The 14011-nt window shown below is 40.2% G+C and overlaps 1 protein-coding gene across 14 annotated transcripts in view; it reads right to left on the reverse strand.

Moving 5' to 3' along the window:
• DLG1 (discs large MAGUK scaffold protein 1) overlaps window positions 1-14011 on the reverse strand; it is a 131849-nt gene that overhangs the window by 91049 nt on the left and 26789 nt on the right. For 2 of the 14 annotated variants that reach the window (XM_025153614.3, XM_015291609.4), the window contains exon 1: window positions 1688-2225. The exons of the other annotated variants lie outside the window; for them this stretch is intronic. In XM_025153614.3, the coding sequence (XP_025009382.2) occupies window positions 1688-1879 (192 nt within the window). In that variant the 5' untranslated portion in view covers window positions 1880-2225. Of the gene's footprint in view, window positions 1-1687; window positions 2226-14011 lie in introns of those variants that run through there. 14 annotated transcript variants of the gene reach the window in all.

The raw sequence follows: 14011 nt of genomic DNA on the forward strand, positions 1-14011 counted from the left end.
CCAGCTTGTGCCCATGGCCTCTTGTCCTGGCGCTGGCCACCACAGAGCCATGCCTGACTCTGCCTTCTTCACACCCCCCTTCAGGTATTTGTAGACATTGATGAGATACCCCAGAGCCTTCTCTTCTGCAAGCTGAACAGCCAGTTTGTTTGGCTATAATTAAAGCACACGCAGAATAGCCTAACAAAACATTTTCAAGTACAACAGTGCTCAAACAATCACACTTGAGAAACTATTAGCCTGCAGGACACGCTCCCTTACACCCCTTGACAGAGGCACTCGCACCACGCCTGCCCTTCAGGCTGACCTGTGCCCACGGGGGCAGGCCGGGGCCGCGCGGTCGCCCCGCAGGGTGCAGGGTGCCAGGCCCAGCCGGGCCCACACGCAGCCAGACAGGCCGCTGACGTGCGAGTGCAGCACGAAACGCGCTGTCACTCAAATCCGGCACAAAACGCCTAAAGTGGATTCTGGATATTCGCTGGGTATTTTTAGTTTGCTCTTAAAGAGACCGGCGTCTCTTATCTACAGCGTGACCGGCAAAATTAAATTCTATTTTCATGCTAGGGCTTTCTTCACAAGTTTACTTTTATAAATAAGAGATGTGCAGTTCCACAAAGAAAGAAAGAAATCTTGATTTTATAGCAAATAACTTCCAACCTGCATCAATAAACACACACACATGTATGACTGAAAAATGCTTTGGGCACATAAAAGACAAGCAGGTACAAAACACAGCAAATTTCTGCCTACTGGGGATAAGGATTCAGCTTGGAGCTCCACAAAAATCAGTCACAAACAAAAGAGCCTTAAGAAAATAAAAATCAGACCCTTCCTTCCCAAACTCATGGCATTTCTTCAGCATCAACACATACATATTATTTATATGTATGTACATATGTATAGGCACATCTGTTCCTAATTTATAGAAATCAGTTCAGGTTTTTTTTTGTGTGTGTGTGTGTGTGTGTGTTTAGAACAGTGAACACCAACTTGGAAGCACTGAACATGCAGAACAACTTCTGGAGAGAAAGACTGCAGAATCTCAGTCTGAAAAGCAACTTTGCACACATTAAAATTAAAGGGGCTTTCTAGCAGCTCGGTTCTCACACATCCCTCAATCTGTGTGTTGATTTCACTGGAAAAAGCAGTTTGGACTGCACAGAATACATTGCTTCCAATTCTGAGAAGTAGGAAATCGTACATTTTATTATTCTAAAACCCAAACAGCTGATGGAGTCCTAAAATGACTAAATGCCCACAGGCACCGTTAAACCCAAACCTGCCACTAACGATTGCTTCTATCAATATGATGTCAGGAGGCATTTCCAGCCCCGCATCTTGGTGCAAGTCTCCCATGTATTTAATTCTCCACAGCTGAAGAAAATGAAAGCCAAGTGCCATAAACTGATTACACGATGATTAATGCTGATTAATGGGGAATGACGACATTTTACATGCGGCATTCAATAGATTCAAAACGCTGTACAAAGGGATCCCTAAAGAGTAGTCACGATAATTCATTACTTCAGTCAGAATCACCAAGAGCCCCAAAAACCGAGTAACACACAGAACAAAATACACACTATTTAAACGGAAATAAGGTACAGTCACATTACATATCCTGGCAATCATTCACAGCCTATTAAATCCAGCTTACATTTCCAGGAAAGTCCTATAATAGACCCACCTTACATCCAAACATTAAAGATATTGTGTTGTTGGTACATGCTACTTTACAGTGGCATAGCATCGGAGAAAAACAATCCAAGTTTTTTATGCTAGGAGACATTTTTTCAGACCCTGTGCACTTCAATCGATCCACGACTGAGATTCCAGAAAAATGCCTCTGTAAGCGCTGCTTGCTGCCTGTCTTTGACATTTATTCTAGGTCCATAGTGTTCAGAAATAAGCCTTTATATAAAACAGCTTGAATCCTTCAGGAAAAAAATTGCTCCATGTTAGAAACCAGATCTTAAAAAAAGCAAACAAAAAAATCCTGTGTCCATTTTTAAAAATGTTCGAGTCAGCTTTACATGTAATTACATTAGCGTCAGCCTGGAGCGACAACTGGACGGCGGCCCCAAGTAACACTCGGATCCTCGCACCAGACCCCGGGGTTAGATCCACCGCGGCTGCTCCACCTGCTGCAGTGCAAGGTCTGCGATCTCCTCCTCCATGAAAATAGAAGCAACTCCAGCAGAGCCACGATGCTCGGCTCGGTGTGCGCTGGTTGCTTAGGGGAGGGGCAAGATGTTGCAGTAAGGGACTCGCCGCACGGCCCGCCAGAGATCAGCCCAACGCTTCCCGCAAGGTGCTTTCGCACTGCACCAATGAGCATGTGAAAACCCGTTTTAAAATCAGATGTGCGTAATTATAAAACCGGGGAAGTTGTAAGCTTAGCAGCAGGGTATTTGCTGATCTGCAGTTTGCACAGCTTTGTCAAGGAGCTCTCAGCAGACCGCAGAATGAATGGCTATGGGATATTTAATCCTCATTTTCTAGCATTAAAAATTCAAGGTTAATGAAACGTTAAGAAACGTTAACTGCTGAGTAAAACTCCTCATGGTCTACAAAAGCAATTAAACAGCAACAGAAAAACACAAATATTCCCCAGCTTCACTGGAATGAAATCACAGAAACACAGAATTGTAGGGGTTGGAAGGGACCTCCAGAGATTATCGAGTCCAACCCCCCTGCAAAGCAGGACCCCTGCAGCAGGCTGCACAGGTGGGTGTCCAGGTGGATCTTGAATATCTCCGGAGAAGAATCAACAGCCTCCCTGGGCAGCCTGTTCCAGTGCTCCATTACCCTCACTGTGAAGAAGTTCCCTTGCATATTGGTGCAAAGCTTCCTATGCTCAAGTTTATGGCTGTTTCCCTTTGCCCTACCCCCACAGACCACTAAAACGAGGTCAGCCATGTCTTTTTGACTCAGAAATCAGAAGCTACAATTTTTCCTCCCTGCTGTCAGTTAATAATTTAGGAAGTAAGTTAATAATCAGTCAGAACAATTTGGAGTATCCATCAATTTGGTTACGAGCCACTCTCAGTAGGTACTCCATTACAAAGCAATGGTACAAGTGAACATTTAAAAAAAAAGTTTAAAAAAAGCTTTTTCCTTAGAACTGAAGTACGTACAGTCACAGCCTTCTTAAGATTTTTATTATTTGTTGCCTAAGACATTAAAAAATGGTTATGGAGTTGTTTTTTATCACAACTTATAAAGACTCAGTGCTTTCCCCCCAACTCTTTCCCAGAAGTATCAGAGTCTGTGCAGAATTTTAATGTATTTCTGTATTTTAACCTAATATTATAGATTTTGATCAAGAGCACATTCTCTGTGATTTCTCTCCCAGAAGCTGACAAACCTTTGCAAAAAGATTTAAAAAAAAAAATCAATTCAATAACTGTAAGCCATAACTTCAACTTTAAATTGTGCTGAATAATATTATTTTTAAAAGCAAGTATTAAAGACTCCCAGAGAAGTTTGCTCTCCTCCTTTCAGTTGTCACTGTTCACCTAAGTTTAAGTCTAGCAGCCTGCTGTCATCTCCCTTTCACTTCACCTGGTTTACCTGATGAGTACCCCTTGAGGTAAGAAGTGCAATGTAGTGAAAAATGGACATCACACTTACAGCTCAGAAACAAGGAACTTCATGAATTATACTGTAGACAGTCATCTTAACAAATGTGCAGTGATGAAACCAAAACTAAGGCAAAACATCATGGAAAAAACGTGCAACTCTGTCCACAATAAACCCCAAATGAACTTCATTTGCATGAGGACCTATTCCTTGGCAGAAGATGCTACACTAGCAAGCATAGCTTTCTTTCCAGCACGTGCTACAACCTACACTTGCTCACCAAAAAACCCGAGACATCGCCTGGGGCAGTAGGTCATCTGCATCACGGGCAGCAACAGCAGCAAACCAAAGAAAAAACTCCTAAGTGGAACGAGAAAATATGTAATGTGTACACACAGATACATCTTCTGTGTGTACATGTGTTGGGTTAAGCTTCGCTTGCATATACATTTAAATCCAAGGGCAGTCTTGAGTATAATAGAATCACTGAGGAATCTAGAAAAGCCCTGTATTTCCCTTCAGGTGGTTGCGGGTCACGGCATACAATCTCTTGTCTGAAGAACTAAGGCAAAGCACACAGAAAGATAAGCATAAGCATCACACATGAAAAAGGAAAAAAAAATGCACAAGGGGAAAGAAAACAGTAAAGCACTGCCCGTTCCACAAAGAACAGAAGAAAGTTGCTATACACAACACAACCTTTTCTAGACGCTACAGATCAACAGTCTATTTTATTGCCATAATTCCAGTCATACTGCAACAGTATTACTTCTACTGAAATACATAGCCAAATGCATGGCCATTTCATCACAAAGTCAAAGAGGAAAAGCAACTGGAGTGTTGCACAAATAGCTTTTTGCAATGCAGAAAAAATAAGCTCTAATGTGCCATGGGCATAGAAGAATCAATAAGTGGAAGATATAGTCTACACATCTACAAAGGATTCAGTCAGTAAGATATGAAAGAAGAAAAAGCTTAAGTAACTTCAGGCAATTACATCTACATTGTTGATGAAGACCACATAACATCTGAATCTTTCAGCCATGCCTTTACAGCTCTAGGCAAGCAAATTGGTTACACTACAAAACTGCCTTGATCTTCACATAAATTGCAACTTTTGAGAATATCATATCTTGTCACACAAGCTTAAAAATACAATACGTAAATTTGTGCTGTTTAAGTATAGTTTGTGACTAAATCCCAAATTTAACTGCAGTGGTTTCACTTGCTCAAAACAATTATTTGCACTCCAAGGCATCTTAAATATGCAGCTGTGAACATAAAGCTTCCAGAGATCTGAACAAAATCATACAAACACCCATACTCAAAATATTTCAAATCTACTTTTGAACTCTTTATCTCTCCACGTAACAATTGCTCTGATTGCAACTGAAAGTTAGATAAACATTTCAGAAGACAAAAAAAAAACCTCATGAAGCCATTGTTGAGAAGAATGTGGCCTTAACTCCTTATTTAACAGTACCCCTTCCCAATTAGAGGACTGCTTTGTGTTCTTAAGAACAATCCTGAGCTCCTTCAGTCTGAACCCTCCGTTTCCATGCTGATGATCCAAAACAATTTTTACAATGGAAAACTGCAAGATAAAGTGTTACCACTTCTTTCTAACGTTGCCATTTGTAAGGACAAGTCTGTATTCACTGAACTTAGAAGAACAAAAATTTAAACTCTCTTCTTGAACAGGAGAATTCCATCTGATCCCATAAAAATGGGAAAATTACAGTTTCATATTTTAAAATTTCTAAGGAAATGAATTCAAAGCTTTTAAGAACCAGTGTTTACTCTAAAGCGATACCACTGAAATGACTTTTCATGCTTCCGAAAAAACTACATAAGAAAATGAATTGCTTTTATTTCAAGTTTCTTTTGAATGTTTACTTGGCAGTAACACATCTTCACTCATGGCTCCCATGTGTTCAATAATACCAAAATCATTAAGATCTTTAATTATTATGCAAAAGTAATTGTTATTATCATAAAATAAGAAAGCTGTTATTTCCAAGACTCCTTGAGATAGAATCAAGAGTTATGTAGTATCCAAAAAGCACTGCAATCCCCTCAGGAAGCTAATATTCCTGTTGAGCGTTTAGCCACAATTCTTGACTGATTGCACATACTTGTACCTGTTTCATCAATCCATGTGTTGCACCCATATTCTCATACAATATAGGCAAGGAATCAACAACCTCATAAGATGACCTGGAGTTTTTAAGTAGCTTGAAGAAGTGCAAGTCTAATTTGGCAAACACATGCCAAATCAAAGGGAAAAAAGACTATTCTAACCTTCATATTGCGTTAAATAGAATACGTCCCCTTGGTGTCACTGGGGGCACCTGTCAGGCTGGTGGGATTCTAGTTTAGGTTCCTTTTCCCCTTAAGTATACCTTGAACTTGCACACCTCCAGGATATTTAGCATAATACAGTAAAAAAAAAAAAAAAGATACTTTTTAGCATTCAATTTAATTAAATCCAATAAACTTCTTTTAATCTCTTTTCCTCATAATCTTAGCACATATAAATATTGAAAGAATACACAGAACTCCAAAATTAGTTTATGTAAGGAAGCTATGATACTGGTTTAAGATTACCTCATACTAACAGAGCTCTAACTGTAACTCTATCCTTTACTCAAGGAGCAGTAATTCTGTAAGCAATTTCTATAAGGTTAAATGAAATCTGAACACTGGTTTCATAAGCACCAATGTCTGGTGCTAACTGCATCCATGAAGCTCTCTGGCTTTGCTACTGTTACTCCCTAAAATGCAGAATGACTATTCAAACAAATTTTGAGGAAGCAGTCAAGAAACGCACTGCTTGTTTCTGCATGCTCTATATTGCCAGAAAAATCATCTGCATGGTAATTTTACGCAGAGAGTTTATTTACTGAGAACACCATGACCTGAAGATTCCTCTTGTTAACATCAGCAGCTACTTCTATCTCAGAAGCACCTTATTGACAGCTTGGCATGTAATCACATCAGCAGAAGTTAAACTATGGCCACTGCGACCACCTTTGGATTAGAACACTGACGTGCATCTGCCCTTCTTAAGGAGCTTCACACACTGATGCACAAAATTTGCAGTGCCCATTCAACCTGACCCATATATGCCCAAAATAAATATGACTGAATACACATCCCCTCCCACCCCCCCCCCCCCCCCCCCCCCCCCCCCCCCCCAAAAAAAAAAGAATCCTTTGTGTTGTTTTGACAAAACATGTATATCAACAATAGAAAAATGATTCCTAGGAGAATTAGAAATAGAGCTGTCTCGTCAGCTCCCCAAATCTTGAGTAACACAACCCCATAAACTTCAGAGGGAAGGTGAAATGCGATTTTGGAAAGAGGAATTTGATTAATAGCACCAAATTTCTTAATCTTGCCCTGCAGTGGCACTTAAGCCCAGAACAGCTCCAATGAATGGATGCTTTTCAGTGGGTGTTCATGATTTTCTCCCGGTTTATTCCCAGTCTGAAATTGTTAAGTGGAAGACAGATCTGGGACATCACTCCTATGAGGTCCTTCATAAACCATGGTAAGTCAACCCAAAACACATACAAAAATACTTCCCTTCCCAACTGATTGACCATCTGTATGAGCATTTTATCATGAACTTGTTTTTGGAGTTCTCTTCGGTACAAGAAAATAAGAGAAAAATCTCATGTCACATCAGAGAAAGAGCCCTGAAGTGTCTGCAATGTTATATCCTCTATATGCAAAAATAATCATGCTGCAAGACATGAGCTGCTCTAATGGATGCAGGAGTGTTCAGAAATAAAACTTCTCTCCTCCCATTAAAAAAAAAAAAAAAAGCACAGCCTTACAAAAGCTACAGGAAATCACGCTTTATATGGCAGTTATAGGCCCTCAGAAGCTCATGCTTCAGAATTTAGAAGGCCCAGAGAAGAACCTCCTCCACTTCCACCTGATATTTTCAAAGAAATTTAACCTTCCTGGAGCACGTCTTCACATTGTTGGTTTCCACCCAAGGTGTTCTTGAGAATTAGAGGTTACAGAACAGACCAGTAGGACTGCTGTGAAATCCATAACTCAATGTCATTCCACTCTACTTGGAAACCACAAAACCAGAGAGAACCTCTTTGTAACAAGGCAGGACTGAAAATGAATCCTTTTGAAAACTTCCAGTTTAATCCAATACTAAGGAGGAACACACGGCAGATAGAAACACTATGGCCTTTTTCTTCCTGCAAGATGGAAATCTACTTGATCTCCTTGGTTAAAGTCACTGCTGAAAGGGAGTTTCATTACACCAGTAACATCTTGGTGAGAAAAAACAAAACAGTGACTCCCTTCTGCATAGTCTGTTCTCTGATTGGAATATAACTTAGACAGGAAATCCCCGAAGTCAAGAAGTACTATGCTACATTGGCCCTCACTCAACCACCTGCTTGCTTACCACTTGGAAGGATGAGGAAAAGAATCAGATGGGCAAGAAAAATAATACACAAAGGTTGAGATGAAAGAAGTGTAATAAGTGTAGGAAAAAAAATACAAATGAGTGAAGCAAAGATTATCACTCACCAGCTCCCAGGAGCAGGGTGGTGGGACTGATGTCCAATCAGTCGACAGCTACAATAGAACAACTCCTCCCCAGTTTTACTGTTGAGCACAACATTAAAAGGTATGGAACATCTCCTTAACCCCTTCGGGTCAGCTGGGGTCAACCTCTTTCCACTCCCTGCCTACTTACAGGAGCAGCAGAGTGATACAACAGAAGGCCTTGATACTGCAAATACTGCTCAGCTAAAACTCTTGTTTTGCTGGGGGCAGGACAAGGTGTGGAATGAGAGAACATTTTCTCAGGGATTATTGTAGAATGGATAATGCACTGAAGATCCCTCAGCTATTGAAGGACTACCCAGAATATGACTCATTTAATCCACCTATTTGAAAAAATTCCTTTTGGAGCAGCAGTTTTCAATTGTGGAGTGTCTCTTACATGGTTCGTACAATGTAGCTAAGAAAAGCAGCACTGCTGTTGAGTGACTCAACCTATTAATCAAGCACATGTGCCTCCACAGGAAAAATGAGGGCAGAAGGGTTAATAAAAAGAGTGAAAAAAGGGGGAGAGGAAATACAACTGTATATACTTTTTATCCAGTGAAGCCTCATGCTACTCTAAATTCATTTCAATGGCTGTTCATGCTTCCCTAACTCAACAATCAGAAAAGACAGCAATTTGCCATGTTTCTGCTCTACTGTTTTGTTGTAGCACCAGAATGTCCTAAGAGCCACTCATAGCTAGCGCATATGAGGTGCTTGCACAATACGAACAATGACTTGAGGGTGTTGGTTTGTTTTTTAATTTTATTTTCCTCCACTGCAGAGAGGGAGAAGGCAAACAAATCAGTTCTCCAGTTCCACTGCCTAAAAACGGTGAGAACAGACCATAACTATTATAGAATAGTTTACTGAGAGCAGGAGAGAATGTGGGCACCAACAGTACTCCAGTGATGCTCAATTATCTGCCGCATTTAACTCTACCCTAAACTACTTACAGTTTGTACCATCTTTTTTTCTCAGTTTCTCTGTCCCCCAAAACCATCAGATCCCCCCAGCAAAGCTGCTATTCAGCCAGTTGCCTCCCAGTACCAGTACTTGGCTTTACTCTGCACTTGCTGCGGAACTTAGCGCAGCTCCTTGCTGAGCTTCATGAATTGCCTTCTAACCCAATTCCCCAAATCACTGAGATCTCCCTGTGCCAAGGTCCTGCAATATCTTCTGTTAGTCACTTCAGCTAGAGGGGTATCATGTCATTTTGCTTGGGGTGTGTTGGGGCATTTCAGCAACTAGTGGCTTGACTTGTATCCACAGTTTACAAAGAAAACAAAAATAATGATTCTAGACCAAATCCTGCTCATCAGCCCTGCATAACTATGTTTCTAAGCCATAGAACTTCAAGAGCAACCCATTTCCTGTCCTTGTAAAACTTCAGCAGCTACTGGTAAACTGCATAGTTCTTCAAAACTGAGCTTTCCTTCTTGAAATGTTTCAGCAAGATGCAATATGTTCCTACAGAAAATAGTGCCCTGCTATATCTTTGAATTTACTGCAGTTAGTATCCATTGCAAATGTAGGTCTTTCTCCCCTTCCTTTAGAACACCTAGAATATCATATTTTAACTAAAAAGACAAAAGTTTCTAAATAACCAAGTGGAGGAAAGCTATTAGATCAGAAAAGCAGTGCTGAGAGAATAGTAACTCTTAGGAAAAAAATTACAGTACTTGGAAGTATAAATCTTTTTATATCTGTTACAAAACCAGAGTCAGATAAAAAGCCATTTCTCCAATTTCTCTCACATTGTCCCAGGTTAATACAAGGTAAAACTGAATAAACAGGAAAGAGCAAAGAGTAGGAAAAGAAAAAAAAAGCCCTTTTCAGCGTGGGCTCACTCATTTTGCCTTTGACTCAAAATTAGCTCATCTTATTTGTCCATTGGTATATCCGGGCTGATAAGTTTTGCTAAGAATTACTTGATAAATGTGATTTGGTTTTGAGAAGTAGTTTTTGCTTAGTTGGTGGGGGGAGAGAGATTATACGTGCACACACATAAATAAAGCGAAGCCTTCTGCAGTGTAACATAGACCCTCTGAATTAGAAAGGGCACAAGGAACTTTGAATGCAGGATAACAAAACATCCTGTGTTGGCAAGGGCTCAACAAGGATCATTGAGTCCAGCTCTTGACTTCACAAAGGGCAATCTAAGAGTTAAAGCATACATTAACAGCATTTTTCAAATGCTTCTTGAATATCAACAGGCTTTGGGCCATGACCACTCCTCCTGGTGGGAAATAAAATAATGCAAAGTATCAACCAAGATTTTAGAGTTTCGGGATCAGCAAACCTGTATCCTGTAATCTAATACCATAGTTCTACATTCTTCCCCACCTTTCAGAAACATCTCCTTATATTTCAAATCTGAGGGCGCAGAGAAAGCCATGCCAAGTTCCCTAAAACGCAGATATTCGTATTTTCCTGCTTGTCCTCTTGAGGAAATAAAATATAAGAACAGTAGAGGGCAGCATTTCTCCACTCATAAGGGCTTCTTCACCTGCTGCCAGGAGCAATTAAAGATGTAAAACACAAGACAGCCTTACAGTAAACTGTCTCATTTTCTGAAGTCTCCATTTTACAGCAGTACATTTTCACAGCCTATGGTATACAAGCATCAGCACTGGGGTTCTGATATTGGGGTCTACTACCCCCATTCAATCCTGCAAAATTACTCAAAGTGAGACAGACCTTTCTGCTGAGTTTCTCAACATGAGCACCTAATAAACAACTTCCTATTGTACTCGAGATCACCCAACTCCATCGTAATGAGTCAGAATTATCTACATTATTATTAAAAAAAGGCTTTCATTGAACTAAATACATTTAGCAACAGGAATCTTTTGATTTGCAGCTTCAATTTATTTTGGTTTAACTCACATTGTTCCTGTTCTAGCATCCTGTTTGACAAGTCATTGCTACCTTTGTATTTTGGAAGTGTATTCCCCTTGTAGTTGAGACAAGCTCTTCCACTTTTCCCCCCACAATTCAGATCGGCAATTATAGAGCTCTGCGTAAAACAGCACTTTTCCATCTCCTAAATTGAGCGGATGGTCTCTAAAAGAGTATTTCACAACCAATTAAAATCAGAAAAAGACTTAACAAGACTGTGCTATTCTAGCTCCAACCTATACTTTCCTGCATTCCCCTGAATTCCACCTACTTTCATAACATCAGTTACATACATGCGATACCACGAACAACCCAGTCGGAAAGGAAAAATAGGGAAATTGATGCCTATCAGATAAGAGATCATGATTATTTCCAGGAAATTTTCTACAGAAGACTTAAAATGCATTTAGTATTAATGAGTCACTGAATTTGCCACTCCTCCTCATCTGGAATTGTTCTAAAGTACAGAGTCCCACTTCAACAAAGAGCAGTGCAGTGGCTGAAGCACACACAGGCTGTTACCTGCACTGAAAGAAGATGAAAGCAGCAGGTTAAAAAAAAGGCTTTATGTAATAAGACAGTCCTACTTACAGCTTCTTGAAGAAGTTAAATTGTTATCAATGCTAACTACAGAAAGCAGTGAACAAAAAAAAAAGGCGAGGGGGGTGTAAACACCTTGGTTGGTTTTTGTTTTTTAATAAAAATAAACTGAAGAATAAAAAATTTATTTTCAGTAAGAAATCTGTAGAGAGGTACAGGAATACACTACAAGTCTACCCTGCACTATTGGGAGTTACTGTGTATTTTCCAAGAGATAACTAACAAAGAAAAGAGTTATCTGTTACAGCAGAAAAATTGACTAAGTTTAATGTTATAATATTCTGGTGACTTCAGAGCTAATACAAAAAGAAGGAACCAAGTGTGTCCAAGAGGAAAGCTCCTGAGCTACACTGCTTGCACGCCCCTGCACAGACCTCACAACACACAAGCAAAGCACTCCTCCAAAGTGTCAACTGCACCAAGGCAATAAAGGCGCCACAAACAGCAATAGCAAAAAGCAGCCACCACACTGCCTGTTTTTCCAGTATGAAAGATATGCCATGCTGATAAGTAAAAATTCACTGCAGAGCATCCCATTGCAACAACACACTTAAGAGAAGCCTAAACTATGGCTGGCACATTCAGCCTTGCACAGATGAAGAAGGACAAAAAACGTCCTCAGCATTCATCACAAGGTATGTAGGCACAAGCAAACCCACTGTTAGAGAACATACAAAGGACGTATGGGAATCTCTCTTCCAGGCAATATGGGTTTGTCACTAAAGTGCCCTATGGACTGTTCATTCTTCATTGGGCATTCAGATAGGTTCAGAGAATGCTGATGACTTCTGCCCACACTGACCTTTAAGACAGTAGCCCTCAGTTACACTTTCACTAAGTATTAGCATTTCATTAAAGCATATCCTTCCCTCCTCCAAGCCCAGGAGTGGCAGTGACTGGTCAACAAAATTACTACTTATGAAACTATGTTAATATTGAGTAATATTCACTGTCAGCATATCAGGCTATGATTAAGAATCAAATAAATAGAACAGTGAAAAAAGAAGCAAACCTCACATTAAAAAGCCCTGGTGAAACTCACTGCATTTGCAAATCAAGTGCTGTGCCCAGCTGTGAAACAGAACCAACAGTGGCATATGGGAAAAATCAGCCAGTGAGTTTGGCCCTCCTGAAATCACACTTGAACAAAGAGAAAACCCTGCTTGGATATTGTTATATTGTGTTTGAGAGGTTTTTTCTGAGCAAGGGGTTGGGCTGTCTTTTTTTTTTTTTTTTTTGTGGGTTTATTTTTTGTTGAAGGAACCTAAATACCCTGCCTGCTGAAGGAATCGTGCTGGAGACCATATGCCCAACTATGAGCAACCCTATATTTATTCACCCACTCTTTTCTCCCAGTTTTCATTACAACAGGAAACTGTGCCAGAGCTGCTCACTCTGAGGGTCCAGATTCACGAGCAGCAGCCAAAAAGACCAAACATTTCAGTTCTCCTGTAGAGAGAATAGCTGCTCTCCTCCCCTCTCCTTCCAGAAATGTTCGTCTGTTAAACCCTATCATTTTACCTGTCTTTTCAGCTGCAGCTGAGCCAACTTAACTGTTCCATACACAATTCTCTATTCCAGCAAATACCTTTTCATAGCTCCAAGTGCTCAGCAGACTTCTCCATGAGCTGCTTTAACTCACTAACCAGCAGAAAAGCATGTTGCACTCTACTGGGATTCCAGCACATGAGCGAGAAGCTGGAAGCATTCTCACTTGCAGCAATCTGATACATCAGGCCACTGTCACACCTGAAGCTACAGACTGAACTCTTCTTCCACAATACAGACAGACAGCAAAGTAAAACTGATTACAAATAAACGCTTCACTTTGTTACTCCCATTAACCCTACCTGAAAAAAAAAAGAAAATCACTCAAGTTGAAATCACCAGCTCCTCTGACATAAACTCACAGAGTCCCAAAAGGGAGTTCAGAAAATGCTTTGAAGGAATCTTTTATATAGGACAAATTTTTCCCCTTTTTATTGCTGCATTCAGCATCTTTTCCAATCCTAATATATTCCACACCAGAATCTCAGACAGTACTGAAAACATTTGTACTTCACAGCCATTTGTTGCTAATCAAACACACCTAGAACTCATGCAGTAAACAGATGTAACTAATTTCCACTACAAATAAGTACCAACTTGAGGACAAAGACTCAAAATCTTCTGGTATCATTCATCAGCTTCATATGGGCACACCAGGAGTTGACTCAACTACCCCACGCCTTCAGTCAAACTAGAACAAGTACAAACTTTGCTGATGCATGCCTGTCTGAAGGACTATGCAACCCTATTAACTTTATCAATGAAATGATCAAGTTAAAGCTTCTAAATACTTAGGTCA

Source organism: Gallus gallus, chromosome 9 (assembly GCF_016699485.2).
Source record: "Gallus gallus isolate bGalGal1 chromosome 9, bGalGal1.mat.broiler.GRCg7b, whole genome shotgun sequence".
Classification (NCBI taxonomy): Eukaryota; Metazoa; Chordata; class Aves; order Galliformes; family Phasianidae; genus Gallus; species Gallus gallus.